Raw genomic sequence first — 14,708 nt, 5'->3', positions numbered from 1 at the left:
GACTCCACATCCCCCATAACTTGACCATCTCTTGCTTACTTTAAAATTCCTTGACCATCCTGTTATTTCTCAGCTCCCCTTCCCAGTAAAACTTCCTAAGAGGTGACTACACACACTCCCTCTACTTTCTCACCTCTAGCTCCTGTGAGGGGCTTCACTCAAGGGCTGAAGAGTTTAGACTCTACAGTCCAACTGCCTCCATTACCTCCTACAAGGAGGGTAAGGGCAGAATGGGCACCTCTACTATGCCTGTATTCTTACCTGGAAAAAAGCAACTGTGGTGCTACCTACCCCATAATATTGTTATGGGTACTAAATGGATCGATGCATATGCCTGGCATGTGAGATACACTGGGTGAGTGCAATCCACTATTGTTACGATAGGGCTAGGGGGCACATTTGCCATGGTTAGCCATTAGCGCCAACCCTCATGTTCTCTCTCCACTATTGCCTTTTCTGGTAGGTGATTCTGCATGGAGAAACTGGGTGGGCACAGCCTGCCCTTCTTTTCTAGGGTTCCTTTGCACCAGGAGCCTTACAGGTTCCACACTGCCACAGACTGGGTAGGGAAGTATGACCCTGGGGAATCATCTCAGAAAGCCCACTTGCCCAAGGACATAGACCACACATACAGTCACAGCAGCTTTTCCAGTGATAAAGGAAGTATTTTGGCACCCATGTGCCTTATCACACTTTGCTTATTTCTCAATTAATAAGCCAGGTCAGGAAAGCCAGTCTCACACCTGGACAGTCTAGTCAAAGGGTACAAAGGCTCCTAATGGCCCATCTACCACCTGAGGTCACCAGGGTCACTATTCTGCCCTCCTGTCCCTTCAACTCCTGGCCTTCACCTTGCCCCTTAAAGGTCTTCAGGACACCCTTTTCCCACCAGGTTTCCAGTGGGTCTCCCCCTCCTCCTCCCTGGCAGCACCTTCTCCATCCCTTAGCTGACTCCCTCCTCACCTGGCTATAAATATAGGTGCACCCCTGGTGAGGTTTGGTCGAGAGCCTTCACTCTCCACTTCCTCAGCTCCTGAAGTTCTCATCTCTTCCCCAACCTGATTCCACCAGATGTTTCACAGGCAGTGGGTCCAAATGTATTCAAACCCCTCCTGACCCACCAACAGGTCAAGCCCTGACTTGGGAGTCACCTTTTATCTATGTTAAATTTTAATTTCAGATAGATGACAAACAACTTAGTATCTAAGTATGTCCTTAACACTGCAGGGGCCAAAAACATCGTTTATCTGAAATTCAAGTTTGGCTGGGCATCCTGTATATTTGCTAAATCCCGCAACGCTACTTGTCCCTCCCCTTTCTTCATGCTCACATCCAGGATTGGCACCATCATCTTGTCTGCACCACCAGTGGCTGACAACACCCACTCCACCCTGCAGAGCCCTCCTTGGCGGGTAAGCTGGAAGGGTAGGGGGTTGCAGGGCACCACCGACTTGGTGCGCATTCACCCCAGCCCTGTGGCCATAAGCCTTCCCTCCTCTCATTGCCTGGGTTTGATCCATCTCAACCTTCACCTCCCAAGAGACCTCTGACTACCCCATCAAAAGAGCATCCCGCTTCACCCTGTTCCTTCCCACTCTCCATCCTCACCCCTTTCTCCTCTTCCCTCCCTGAAAGGGACAATAAACATTACTGTTACATAAACTATTTTATTTAAATAAAATCAGGGGCAGACCCTTTTCCCCCATACACACAGGCACATGCATGCACGCACGCACGCCCACGTCCTCCCCCTTCTTCCCTCCCCCCATGGCCACCTCAAACCTGGCGGTTCTCATCATGACCAAACTGCCTCAACCCTGGGACAGGGAGACACCTTCTATTCGAAGGCCTGCTCCTCCGCCAGTCAACGGCAGCAGCACACAGGCCTAGGCACAAGTTCTCCTGTCCAGAGTCCAGCTCTCAGCCCTCCTGGGGTGGGACAGGAGGATCGGTGCTCCCAAGGCACCTAGATCCAGTGTGGCTTCCCTACCTTTCCCCCGCCCCACGCAGCACAGGAGTACCACCAGACACCTGAAGCAGCTCCCTATGGAGGGCGGGTTCCCTCACCCCAGGCCAAACCTTCCCCATATCAGTGGAGGCTCTGCAGCCAAACCTGAGCACCCCCCAAGGGATCATGGACTAGGTACTGTTTGGTTTGGGGAAGAGCGAGGGAGAGCAATTGAGCACCAAGTCCCCCAACTCTACCCTGCAGGAGGATGCTGAGATTTGGTTCAGCATCCTCTACCCAGAAAAAGTAAACTAACCTAACTCCACAGCAGGAATGGCAAGGCCTTCAGCCATCAGGACCTCACTACATCTCCATCCCCCAACATGGACTCACTAGCACCTTGGCAATGTTAAAGACCCAGCCAAGCTGGGGAAACACCACACACACGGGAGTCTGTTTGGAGTTGGTGGCGCCCCCTTTATCAACGATGAGATTGGGTTTCACCTTCCCTGACACCAGTATCCCTCAAGTCCTGCTTTGAGGCACACATAGCAAAGTGGCTTCGGTCATGAGGAGGGAGCACTAAAGGGATGGGTGGTGTCTTCCAGAGTCCCACAGTCCCACAGTGCATCTTACATGTTAAACACAGGCAGGCTGGGACAGAGGACTGGGGCGCTGGGCTGCTAGGAGGGCTCGGCAGCATCCCTGCCACTCGGGACCACTCGGGAGATGGGTAGGTGGGAGGGGCACCCGTCCATTCACTCAAGCTTGGGGGGACCAAGATGCCAGGACCCAGGTCCAGCGCCCACCTTCTCTGATGGTGTCCCTGTGCCTTCTAGACAAATTTCCCTGAGGGGAAAAACCAGACAGATGGAAGAAGTCAAAAAGAGGGCAGCAAACAGTATCAGACTGTGAGGGGCCAGCAGGCGGAAGGGAGATGTGAGAGCCAAAGACAAGCCTTCTGAAAGGGTAAGGCAAAGAGAGCTGCCACCTGTCGGGGGCAGGACAGGGTGAGAAAGACAGGACAGACTCAAGACACAGCCAACCTGACCTCTCTGGGGGAAGCGAGAGCCCGAGGAGAGGGAGCTAGGAGCCTGCAGGGCCCTCCATGGGCCAGTGGTGGTTAAGACTGTACCAGCCACCCTGAGCACAGGGCTACAGGCTGACACTGCGCTGGTGGCGGCCGCTACGACCCCCACTCCGGGGACCCAGCTCCTGGCCATCCAGACTGGCGTGGTCTGAGAGGCCCCGCAGGTGCTCCACGGAGTCGCACTTCTGCAGGTCTGAAGCCACAGTGCGCAGGCTCAGCAGGCTCAGCGTGTCCGTGTCGGGGGCAGGGCCAGGCCCCAGGCTGACACCCTCCTCCAGCCCCCCGCCCTCGGCCCCCTCGATGATCCCGCTGTCCCCATCCTCGCCACCATCAGGCCCGGCCTCGGCCCCCACTGGGGAAGAGCGCAGCTGGCCCGGGGGGTGAGGGAGCTGGCCCCGGCGCCGCGCATGAATCTGCTCGCTGATCTGCTCCAGGTTGCGCAGGGCGACTGAGTAGCGGGTCTTGGCCTGGGCTACCTGCTGCTCCAGCTCTGTCACCTTGGCCTTGTGCTCCTGCAGAGGGAGGGTCAGAGTCAGGTGACCCTCTGGGCAACTATCCGAGGCCCCTGGAGCTGCCAAGTCCTGTCAGGCCCACTCAGCATTCTGCGCTGGGGTCTCCCGTCCCAGGCCCTTGGCTCTGCTCACCACCAACCACTAATCTGCAGTGCTCCACCCAGCCTCTCTCCACTCCTCCTCCTCCTGGGGTCCTCCTTCCCCAGCAACCTTCCCTGCTCCTGCCTGACCTTCCGGGGGCTTCCTCCCAGGTCTTCATTCCCACCCGCTCTTCCCCCTCTCCCCATTGTTCCCTTTCCCTATCTGGCCGATTCCTTTGCCCCATTCTCCCCGGTCTCCCCCAATTCTCACCTTTTCTCCTTCACCTCCCTTCTCTGCCAGCACTTACTCCCTAACCCCACCTCCCACTCCTGCGGGGTCATTCTGAGCACACCTGTTCCTCCACACTGGCCTGGTGGATGGCCCAGAAAAGCAGATTGGTGTCCCCTCTACCTGCCCTCCCTTTCTATGCCTGCCCCCTCCCCCATCCTCCATCCACTCACCCTCCCCCTCTCCCACTCAGCTACCTCCAGGATCTGGCTGAACTGGGCCTTGAGCTCGAAGTAGGGGCGGCTCTTGCCAATGGCCCGCCGGAGGGTCTTCTGCAGGGCCTGAACCCGAGCCTCAGCCTGCTGGCACAGCCGTGTCACCCGCTGGTGTTCCCGCTCACCACGAAGCCGCTCCTCCTCGGCCTCATTCACCTGGCCCAGGTGGGATGGAGGGCACACATCACTGAACTCGGTCCCACCCTCCTGCCCCTATAGCCTGCTCAGGCTGCCACTCCAAATGTTACCCTGGGGGAGATCCCCCACTGCAGAGCCTGGAGAGAGCACTGAGCTCCCAAGACACAAAAGAGAACAGTGAGTCCTTGTACCTGCCTATTGTTACCTGTACCAACCGCCTCTCAGGTTCGTTGCTACCAAGAGGTGCCGGGGCCCTCTGGACCACTTGTGAGCGTGTAGGGAATGTCCACCTGTGAGCACATCTGCCACAGCCATGGTCCTCAGAGAGCCCTCAGTGCTGGGGGCTAGGGCTGGGGGAAGGGAAGAGCCTCACTGTGGGGAGCCACAGCTCTGCATTGAGTTCTCCAGGTTTCTGTGCCTGAGCAGGTAGCAGGCAAGGGCTCCAGCCACCTCATCTACCAGGACCAAGGGGCTGACCCTGCCTACACACAGTTTCAACAACCCCTCCCTCGGTATCATGCTCTCCTCTGTGTGAGTTCCAGAGTGGAAGTGGAGCTCCTGCTCCGCGTGAGGCCATGGGCCTGGACTAAGGAGCACACAAAGAACCTCAAGACATGACTACTCCTCAGGAGCTGACACGTACTGCTACAGACTAAATGTTTCTACCCCCCCCAAAATTCTTATGTTGAAATCCTAACCCTGAAGGTGGGCCCTCTGAGAGATGATTAGGTCAAGAGGTGGGAGCTCTCACAAATGGAATTAGTTTCCTTATAAAAGAGGCCTTGGAGAGCTCCCTAGCCCCTTCGGCCATGTGAGAACACAGTGAAAAGACAGCTGGCCATCTGGGAACCAGGAAGCAGGCCCGCTGCAGACACCAAATCTGCCTATGCCTTGATCTTGAACTTCCTAGCCTCCAGAACTGTGAAAAATAAACATCTGTTGTTTAAACCACCCAGTCTGTTATTTTATTGTAACAGCCCTAATAGACTAAGACACTTGCCCTTTACAAGGTGAAGGTGGCAGACTAGAGCTGATGCCAGGGATCCTCCCACTCCCTGGTAGCCATAGAGTAGCTTGGAAATAATACACAAATCGTACTTCAAAAACCAAGGTACACTGGCAGAGCTCAAAAGCAAGAAAGGGAGAACATTCAGCAAATAGAAGCAAGGGGTCACAGCTAAACATAACAAAAGAGTGTTGAATCCAGAGCAATCAGCAGGAATGAACTATTTGGGTTAGTCCCACATCTGGAGGCAAAGGTTCAAGAAAAACCCAGAAAGACATTCTAAGTCAGAAGGAAGTGTATATGGGACACACTGGAGGCCAAACAGGGCAGAGAGCAAGGACCAGATTTTGCCTGAAACAGAATCAAAACGGAGGGAAGTCTGGAGTGGAGGAGAGAAAGGACTAAGGAAGGTGACAGGATGCAGGGAAAGGAAAGGAAGTACAGGAACTGGCAGGAGGGACCTACTGGCAGTGCCTGGCTCACCTTGCAGGTGGCGTGGTTGAGCATCTCCTGCCACGTGGGGTCCAGCCGGTTCTTGTCAGCCATGACGCCCTGCTCAGCCACAAACACCATCTCCCGGGCAGCGTTGTGCATGCTCACGGCCCGCTCATACCGCAGTGCTGCCTTCTGTGTCTCCTGCTGGGCCTGGGGGGAAAGGACCATCAGGATAGGGAGCCTCAAAGGACCCCTGGTTGTCCATGGAGACCCACCCTGGGCAAGGACAAGAGAAGGAGGAAGGCCCACTGCAATGTTGGCTTCACTTCCCAAACTGCACTAAGAATAAATGCTGAGGAAGTAAAATTCTATGAAGAATATGTTGCAAGGATATAGCTCAGAGAAGAAATATATGTAGAAAAAGAAGGATATTGCCAGTGGAGGGTGAGTGTGTGAAATCCAGCAGTCTCGAAGGCTGCTGGCCTTTTGCCCTAGGGAGAACAAAGAAAACTCCACAACCTTTAGTTGGAAGGTGGTTAGTTGATGGTTGAGACCATCAACTCCAGTCCAGCAGGTAAACTGAATGAAATAACCAGACAAGTGCTTGGAGATATCATCACAACCATATTTACCAAACAAAAAACTGGAAACAAACCTAAGTTTTCAGTTACAGAGAACTGGTTAAACGAATAATAGTACATCTAATATAAAGAAATATTAAGAAGCCCTTAAAAATAATGGCAAGTATGGGTATTTCTTGACATGGAACCATGTCCTAATATAATAAAGGAATAAAAATTGTACATATGTGATCCTATATTGCCAGGATATATACCAAAAAAATTTAAGGAATTATTTGTGCTATATTAATCACGTTTTTTATTTTCTATGTTTTATGATGCTTTGATATCTTGGAGGCCTTGCTGGCTCTCCTAGGGCTGGCTAATTCCTAGAGACACACTCCTAGGAACGTGAGCACACTTTTCATATGCAAATAAACCAATCCAAAGCCCATCTATCACACAGCAAGCCAGTATTTCCCCTGCCCTAAATCACTGAAGGGCCAGGACCAGAAAACTAGAGACCACCCCTATAGCCCAGAACCTGCCTCAATTATTCAAACTAGCCAATCTTAAATTGGCTCAAAGTTGCCTACCCTGCCCTACCCATTCCTTCCCATGAAAACCACAATAAACGCTCTACAATAAAAGCTCTAAGCCAAGCTTTCCCCTCACATTTTCTGCCTCCTCACCCACTCAGAGCCCATGTGGCAGGTCCTTTTCTCTTAGGAACTGTTAAGTCATAAATTCTTCTTTGAAGGCAGCTGTCTCTGTGTCTGTCACCTTACCATACTTGACTAAACAAATACCAGGTTCAAAAATCATGAAACATGCATGTGGTTGGATTTGGGGAAATATCGGTTTTCTTCTCCTACCTTGTTTTATAGTTACAGGTTACAATTACAGCCTTCCAATAGTGAGCCCACATTATTTGTGCAATTGTGCAAAGAAAAATTTAAAAAGAAGGAAATGGGTAAAGGAGTGGAGGAGCAAACAAAGAAAAGAGAGACATGAACCAAGGGGAACAGAAGAGGAAAAGAATGGTGATCTATCTCGCACCCCATACAGAGATAGAAGAGTACAGGGCCAGGCTCTGCATGCGGCCCCTACCTCAGAATGTGGGTCATACCTCCTTAGCCAGCCGCCGAGCTTCATAGTAGGGCCGGGCCTTCTCGATGCAGCTCCCCAAGTGGGAGCCCTGCGTGTTGAGCTTCCTTGCTGACTCCTGCAGGATCCTCCGGTAGGTGGTCCTGGCCTCCTGGCAAAAGGATAACGACATGGGCAGAGGGAGGCATGCGTGTGGGTCCCAGCCCCTCTTGTTTGCCATACATGCCTCTTCCTCTGCCACTGTACTGAAAGAGGAGGGAAAATGATGAAAACACCTTTGGAAACAGCCCAGGAGTGTGAGGAAAAGGAGCAACACTCACATCCAGCTGCAGCTCCACCTGGTTGATCTCCTCGCTGGCCTGGTTCAGATGCTCCAGCTCCTCCTGCCAAAGAGGGGCAGAAAGTTAGAGCAGTGGAAGTAAGCAGCCTCACATGAACCAGGCAGGGCAGGAGCACAGTACACAGAGGGAAAGCCCAGCCAACCAGGGAAGTGAAGAAATGCAGCAGGAGGTCATTATCAAATGCCTCCTGTCAGACAGAATAATATATAGCCTCCTGTAATCCTCACAATTCCACCTCTAAACCCCCATTTTAAAGATGAGAAAATTGAGGTTCAGAGTATGGAAAACTCCTATGCACACAGCAAAGTGGCAACAAGCCTGTGCTCTCTCCATTAGACTGCACCACCTCCTCCTCGTACTCCAGCCAGGAGTCGTCTCCTTCAGAGCTAACGGTCTCTGTCCCAGAAAGGACAAACCCGATGGGCCACTCACTCAGCATACTTTTACTACACACTTATCACAGTTCATCACCATGAGACCTGAGGATTCAGAACACAAAGAGGCGGCAGCTCCGGCCCAATAAGTAAGCAACAGGCCCTCAGTGGTGAGGGGTGGGCATGGTAGGGGCTGGGAATCAAAAGGAGAGCAGGTGCCCAGGGAAGGCAGATTATTGGGTGAGAAGCCAGAGGGGCTGTGGCACAAGGACAGGATACTAGGGCTTCTCCCAATGGCCGGGGGAACCCCTCAGAGACTAATGCCACCTGGTGGTTTAGGAAGGCAGAGATGGGCAATGTAGGGAAAGCTTGGAGGGGCCAGGGAGACAAAAGTGGAGGCTGTCTACTGTAGTTCTCCAGGTGGGAGAGGAGAGGGCAGACCCCAGGGAAATACAGGATGCAAAATCATTAGGGCTTCGTGGACAATTAAGGTCAAGATTAGAGAAGAACGCATGGTTCAAGAGGCCTCTAGGCCTGCTTGGGCAGTGGTGATAGGACCCCAGGTAGATCCTGTGGGAGGGAGGGAGAGAGAGGCTCAGGAAGAAGTCACCAGACACGCTGGCTTGAACGCCTCACTGGTCCCAGGGCTGGCAAAAGAAGCAAGCCACCCAGGCCTTTCAGTGGCAGAGAGCAGGGAGGGTGCTGGCCTTGAGTATCCTCCCCTCCCCTTGGTCAAGTTCCTGGGGTCCAGTGAGCCAATGACACTCCTGAGGAGGAGCAATACCCAGAGAGATGCCTGATGCTTAGCTACAGGATCCTCCTCCAGGAGCCCTGCAGCCCCTGGACAGGCCAGCAGTAGCCAGCATGGTGTCTGCTTGCTGCCCATGGCCCAGACACAACCTGCACTTGGTAGTGAGTGACACTGCCATCACCGCTCTCACACCTCATTTGGCCCTTCCAACAACCCAGTGTGTGATCCCCCTTTAGTCCTTCTATTTCTATACCCCATCTCAAGCCCTAAAAAATTTGAGTCAGCAAGTAAGAATCTAAGAAACCAAGTTATGTGCTCTAATTACAGTATAAGGTAGAACACAAAGAAAGAAACATATAACAAATCCAGGAATGTGAAAGGCTCTGGCTATTGGCCCACAGAAGCAGGCATGTCTTTCTATACAGAAACTCATATCCACGAAGCACCTCCAGCAATTTAAAAAAAGGCCTCCTGTTGACTCTGAGGTCTGCCCCGCGGAGTCACAAAGCTCTTTCTAGCAGGACAAAGAGACTGGGGAGCAGAGCAGGCTGGAGGGCAAGGTGGGCAAGGGGGTGGGGGATGGGGGCAGTCCGGCTGAGGCAGACCCAGGGCAAAGCAGAGCAGGAAGCCAACAAGCAGCCAGGGCTTGTTTTGGGCCGCTGGCAACACATTCCATTTGGCCTGCTCCACCAGGGGACTCCTGGCACCCGGCTGAAATGGAATTCAAGGAGGATGAAGTCTGAGTCAGCGTACATCATCCATCAGTGAGCCTGCAGCCAGCAGGGAGGGAGGCCTCCTCAGAGCACACCGGGCGCATTCCCACGATGCCAGGCCACTGAGTCAAAGGCACGGGCGCTTGGGCTACAGATGTTCCTGCCCAACTTGTGCAAGCCATTAAAACACTCAAGCCCAAAATGGAGCATAATCTCATAAACTGTGAATCACTATGTTGTACACCTGGAACTTACATAAGATTATAAATCAACTATATCTCAATTAAAAAGAAAAACACTCAAGCCCACAGTCATCAGCAGGGCCAGGGCGATACATGACCCAAAGACTCAGAAATAAGGTAAAAATGACTGCCCAGAGAAAGCTAAACCGACACATCAGATGACGCAGAGATTGCAAAGTCACTCTGAGGAGAAGCAGGTGAGTGAACACATCTACTTACCTCAGGAAAGAATGTGCCATCATAAAGGGGGCTGAGAAAAGTCATAGGAGAGGAGACCCAGGCCCATCCTAGTACAACCCTCCTTTATTCCTTCCTGCCACTGGGACTTTGTCTCTCTCAGAAAGCTGAGGACCAGCCTGGAGGCCTCAGAGAAGTATGCTGAGGTCAAGACACAGAGACACATCCAGTGGACTTCCCTGGGGGGCAGCACACTCCACGCAGGCCTAGAGCTGGCCTCTACCTGGCTTCCCTCCAACTTCCAGAAGGATGCCACCAGACAAGGAGGCACAAGCTGCCTGCCTGCCAAGACTCCCCACCCCCCACATCAGAAAGAGCCTTGCCCTAAGGGACCATTTCTGGTAGTTGAGAAAATACCTGAATAGGGTCTCCACCTTTGGGATATCCTTGGATCAGTGGACTCTCACAGGCCACAATTAGAAGCACTTCTCGCCCCACCCAGAAGGAGAATTCACATATCTGGGCACAGCTCAGGAATGGGTGCTTTTAAAGTTCCCTGGTAGGCTCTGATGGACTGAATGCACTGATCCATTCAAAGTGCTGAAATATAGTATCAGGATAACATGATCTCGTACACTGTCAACACTAAAAAGAAACTCAAAAGACACATACCCCAATGTCTTTCTCATCCAGAAGAGCCCAAACCCAGAAGGTCTGAATGCCACCGGCCTCCTCCATGAAAGGTACCCCTCACACCAAGCTGCCTCTCCCACATGGCAAGAAGATGCTGAATGCCTGCTGAGGTCAGAGCACTGGCCCAGCTTCATCAGCGAGGGAGGCCTCTACAACATGACCTTGCCATCCTACGTAGCCCACAACACTCCACAATGTGCCCTCCAGTTTAGCAAGAGAGACTAAGGTCCGCCTGCCCCTCTTGCTCCAGTAACACTGCAAGCTCACTGAAGGCGAGGTGAATCTTACTGCTGCTCAGTAGTCTCCAACCCTCACAGAGCTCATACAACAGAACCGTCTATGATGATGGAAATGTTCTACATCTGCAACTGCCAACAGCACCTGGGGAACTGCATTTTTACTTTTTATTTATTCCTAGTTGATTTAAGTATCCACAAGCAACTAGTGGCTACTTTACTGGACAGCACAACATGAAAGCTGCCTTTTCATACTACCACCTTTGCCTGTGTAGGCAATGGAAAAATACACAGGAGCGACTGAGCAAAGAAACTGCAGTGGATTCTCCTCTGGAAGGGGGCAAGGAATGTTGCAGAGGGGCGCATGAAGGACGACAACCACGCCCTCCTCCCTGACAAACAGAGAGGTCTCTTTCTCAAAGGCACAACCTATGAACTTTCATCAAAGACAGGCAAAAAAAAAGACAGGCAAAAGAGTTTGTGAAAGAAAAGAATCATAGCACTATGTCAGAGCAGAGCAGAAATGAGCTGAGCAAATCAGCCAGACAAACCCTTCACTTTACAGATGAAGAAACTGAGGCTTGGAAAGGTTGCATAACTTACATGAAAATCACAAATCATCCGGCCAGAGGCTGCTTGAATCTCAGCCCAATGCTTTTTTCACAACTTGTTTCCTCAGTGGACAACAAATCTATATAGAACTAGCACGAGAAATTGAGCTGTTCTCAATACAGTGCCCATAAAACACAGCAGAAATAAATTACTAACTCATGTCAGTAAACAAATGGCTCATTACTGCTCCACTATAAGCACAGACACGGTTTCTCCACACACATCCTGGGAAACTCCACCAAGAGAGAGCAGGAAAGATGCTAGGACCAGCTTTGAAATCTCCTTGACTCACTGAAGTAATCTAATAAAGGTCTGTTGACAGAGAAGCCCAGGAATGAGAGCCCCAGGACGCTCTTGCTCACCTACAGAGGTGTGAGTCACCTCCACATCAGAACCCTGGAGATGCTACCATACCAAATGGCAGACTCAGGCCCCAAACACACAGGAGCACCCTGGCCCTCACCTGTCCAAACAGCTTCTCCAGGAAGCCCTTCCCTGCCACTGCCCAGAAACACTGAGATCCAGCCTCATTTGGCCATGCATCTACTACACATGGTGCCTGTCCTCCTCCCACACTGCTCTGAGGTCTCCTTCACAAAGTTCTGCCCTTCTACCAAGTAGCCTGTAAATGCTCCAAGGCAACAAATCAGCTCTTCCATTCATTTGACTGACCCAGCATCCTCAGAGCCAGAAATCTGTATTATTAAGGACTGACCACAATTGATACAACGTTCTGAACACATCAGATTTCCTTACAGGCCTAAGCCTGATGCCACCTTTATAAGACATGAAAGGTCTCAACTCTCGCAAATATGAATGTCCCTGGGAGGCACTGACGAGAAAGCAGGAGAGAGGAAAAGATTCAAAACTGCCTCCCGATCTCAAAGCCATCTTCTCTCACATCCCACTCATGCTACATCTCTGAGCCAACAGCCCCTTTGCTTATTTGGAAAAGAAACAACAGTTCTACTCTCTACTGACCTAAAGTGTGCTTCCTGCATCTACTGCCAATTTGTCACTTCACTTCATCAGTGAAGCCTTCAGCAACACACCCCAGGCACTCAGGCCGGGCCTTTCTCTGTACTCACACCGCACACAACTCTTTTCGCGCTTGTCACACTATACTGCAATGATCTGTTGACAAACTTGTTTTCCCTTCCTGCCCGTGCACTGGGAAAAGAGTAAGTCTAACCCCTCATTTATCTGACAGCTCTTCAGAAAAGCTGGAATCTAATCTCCCTATCTCTCCCCCAGCTCAGTCTTCTGACCTGTATTCTAGGATCCAGTTCTTCTTCTTCTCTTGGGGACAATTTGGCTTCACTGCTGTTGCTTCCACCTCCTCCAGGCTCCTCTGCAACTGGGCTCCGTGGGACTTCATCCTCTACAACCTCAGGCCGAAGCTCCCCCTGTGGGGTCTCCCGCCCCCCTGGAACCTGCCTGAGTTCAGCCATGCTGATGGGGAGAGGGCACAGCCCTATACAAAAAAGAGGACTGACATGCTGGGACCAGGGCCCCAGCTTGGGGCTTCCTGGGCTCTGGGTGGCAAGAAGAAGCGTTTCTCTTCTCAAAGGGTGGAAAAAGAGGGCACAGGAAGAACCTCACACTCGGTTAGAGGCCGAGATTCAAGTTGCCGGTGGGGTCCCAAGAGCTATAGCCTTGTATGTGCAAAAGTCCTTCCCTCCCCGTCACGGGGAGTCCACCAGAAGAGACCCGGAGCAACAGCTCCGAGGCAGGAGGCAAAGGGGGCCTGGATCCTGGGCCGAGGCCTGCGAGGAGGAGCACCATTCGGGAGGGCGGAGGCAGGCGCCTCCAGGCTGTGGTGGCAACTGGAGAGAGAAGGCTGGGCCTGAGCAGAGGCTGCTGGATGAGAGTCTCTGGGGAGTCGCTGGGGAAACAAAGGCCAAGTACATGGTCAGCATTCGAACGTCGGCCACCAGCCCCTTCCAACCCCCCAGCCTCCGAAGAACCCGGCTCCCTTCCTCCCACACCCCCACATTCCGACCAACCCCCTCAACTTCTTTCCCGCGTTCCAGGCTCTCGGGCCTCAGCCCCTCCCCCACCAGCGCCTTCCAGACTTCCCTCCGCACTCTCATCCTCTCCACCGTCTCCTCCAACCCTCCTTGCTTCTGTTCTGGCCGCCCCATTCCACCCCCACCCAGCTTTGCAAATCACCTTGTAACCCCCAGCCCCACCCCACCTCCTCTTCTCTCTCTAACCCTGTGGACAATCCGAGCCTCCCATCTCCAACCCCGCTCTTCCTAAATCCCAAGGACCCTAGCCCCAGACCTCCTACGCAGCCGGGCGCAAAGGCACCCCTCTTCTCGGCATTACCTCAGTTTACCTTCCCGTGCGCGGACCTTCTCCACTGCGAACAATCTTCCCCCACCCTCCCGCAACAAGCCTGTCCAACCAAGTACAACAAGGCCGCGAGGAAACGGAAATACATCATCCTGTAGCAACGCCCTCCTGCCCTCTCGCCCCTCCCCCTCACGCTCGCCCGCTAACCAGGCCACATCTGGATTCCCCCAGCACTCATCCCCGCCCGGCCTTCGGTTTCCGTACAAAATGGTGCCTCACGGCGCTGACGCTCACCTGACGTTGCCTCCGGCCCATCCTCCACCACTGATAAATGACATTGAAATATGAGAGGGTTGTGCTGAGAAAAACTAGGGTGGGTAATGGAAGTCGAGAATCCCTGGTGAGTAAGGAAGTGCTAGAAATAAAACGGAGATTGGACCATCGCCTCAAAGAGATTGCTGCCATCTTACTTTACGGCGCTGGGTTCTGGTTACACCCAAAGCCACTTCCGGCCTTGCCCAGGAAGTCGGAAGTGGGCTTGTGGGCTTGTGAGCTTCCGGCCGTAGCAGTCATCGTCGTTCAAGGCAGGCGCGAGTGGACTCTGCTGCTGGGACGAGGGGTAGTTTTCCAGGAATGACTGTCCTCACTCAAGTGAAGTCAGCGGTGCCCTTAGTTCGTAACGGGGTCTAAACGGCAGCTCTGATAGGTAAATCTCTCCTGCCGGCGTCCCCACCATGGCCCCAGCGCTGCACTTCGCCAGCCCCTTCCCGAGCCAGGCCCTGTCGCACTGAACGTCATTGCAGTGGGGTCACTGATTACCCCATGAACACTGATTAGAAGTTTAGTTAATCTGAACTCAGTGCTCGCGTGCACCCTGCTCAAAAGCCTGCG

General features: G+C 52.8%; 1 protein-coding gene across 1 annotated transcript; it reads right to left on the bottom strand.

Moving 5' to 3' along the window:
- Positions 1–1,651: 1,651 nt before the first annotated feature.
- Positions 1,652–13,401, bottom strand: SH3BP5L (SH3 binding domain protein 5 like). Its single transcript, XM_065874918.1, has 6 exons — positions 12,788–13,401; positions 7,701–7,763; positions 7,403–7,531; positions 5,762–5,923; positions 4,117–4,290; positions 1,652–3,550 (listed from the first exon to the last, which is right to left on the bottom strand). Exons 1-6 carry the CDS (start codon positions 12,968–12,970, stop codon positions 3,104–3,106), a joined length of 1,158 nt encoding a protein of 385 aa, XP_065730990.1. The 5' UTR covers positions 12,971–13,401; the 3' UTR covers positions 1,652–3,103.
- Between the last annotated feature and the right edge of the window lie 1,307 nt (positions 13,402–14,708).

Source organism: Phocoena phocoena, chromosome 3 (genome assembly GCF_963924675.1).
Source record: "Phocoena phocoena chromosome 3, mPhoPho1.1, whole genome shotgun sequence".
Lineage (NCBI taxonomy): Eukaryota > Metazoa > Chordata > Mammalia > Artiodactyla > Phocoenidae > Phocoena > Phocoena phocoena.
Note: the sequence above shows the minus strand (reverse complement) of the source record. Positions and strands in the feature narration are given on the sequence as shown.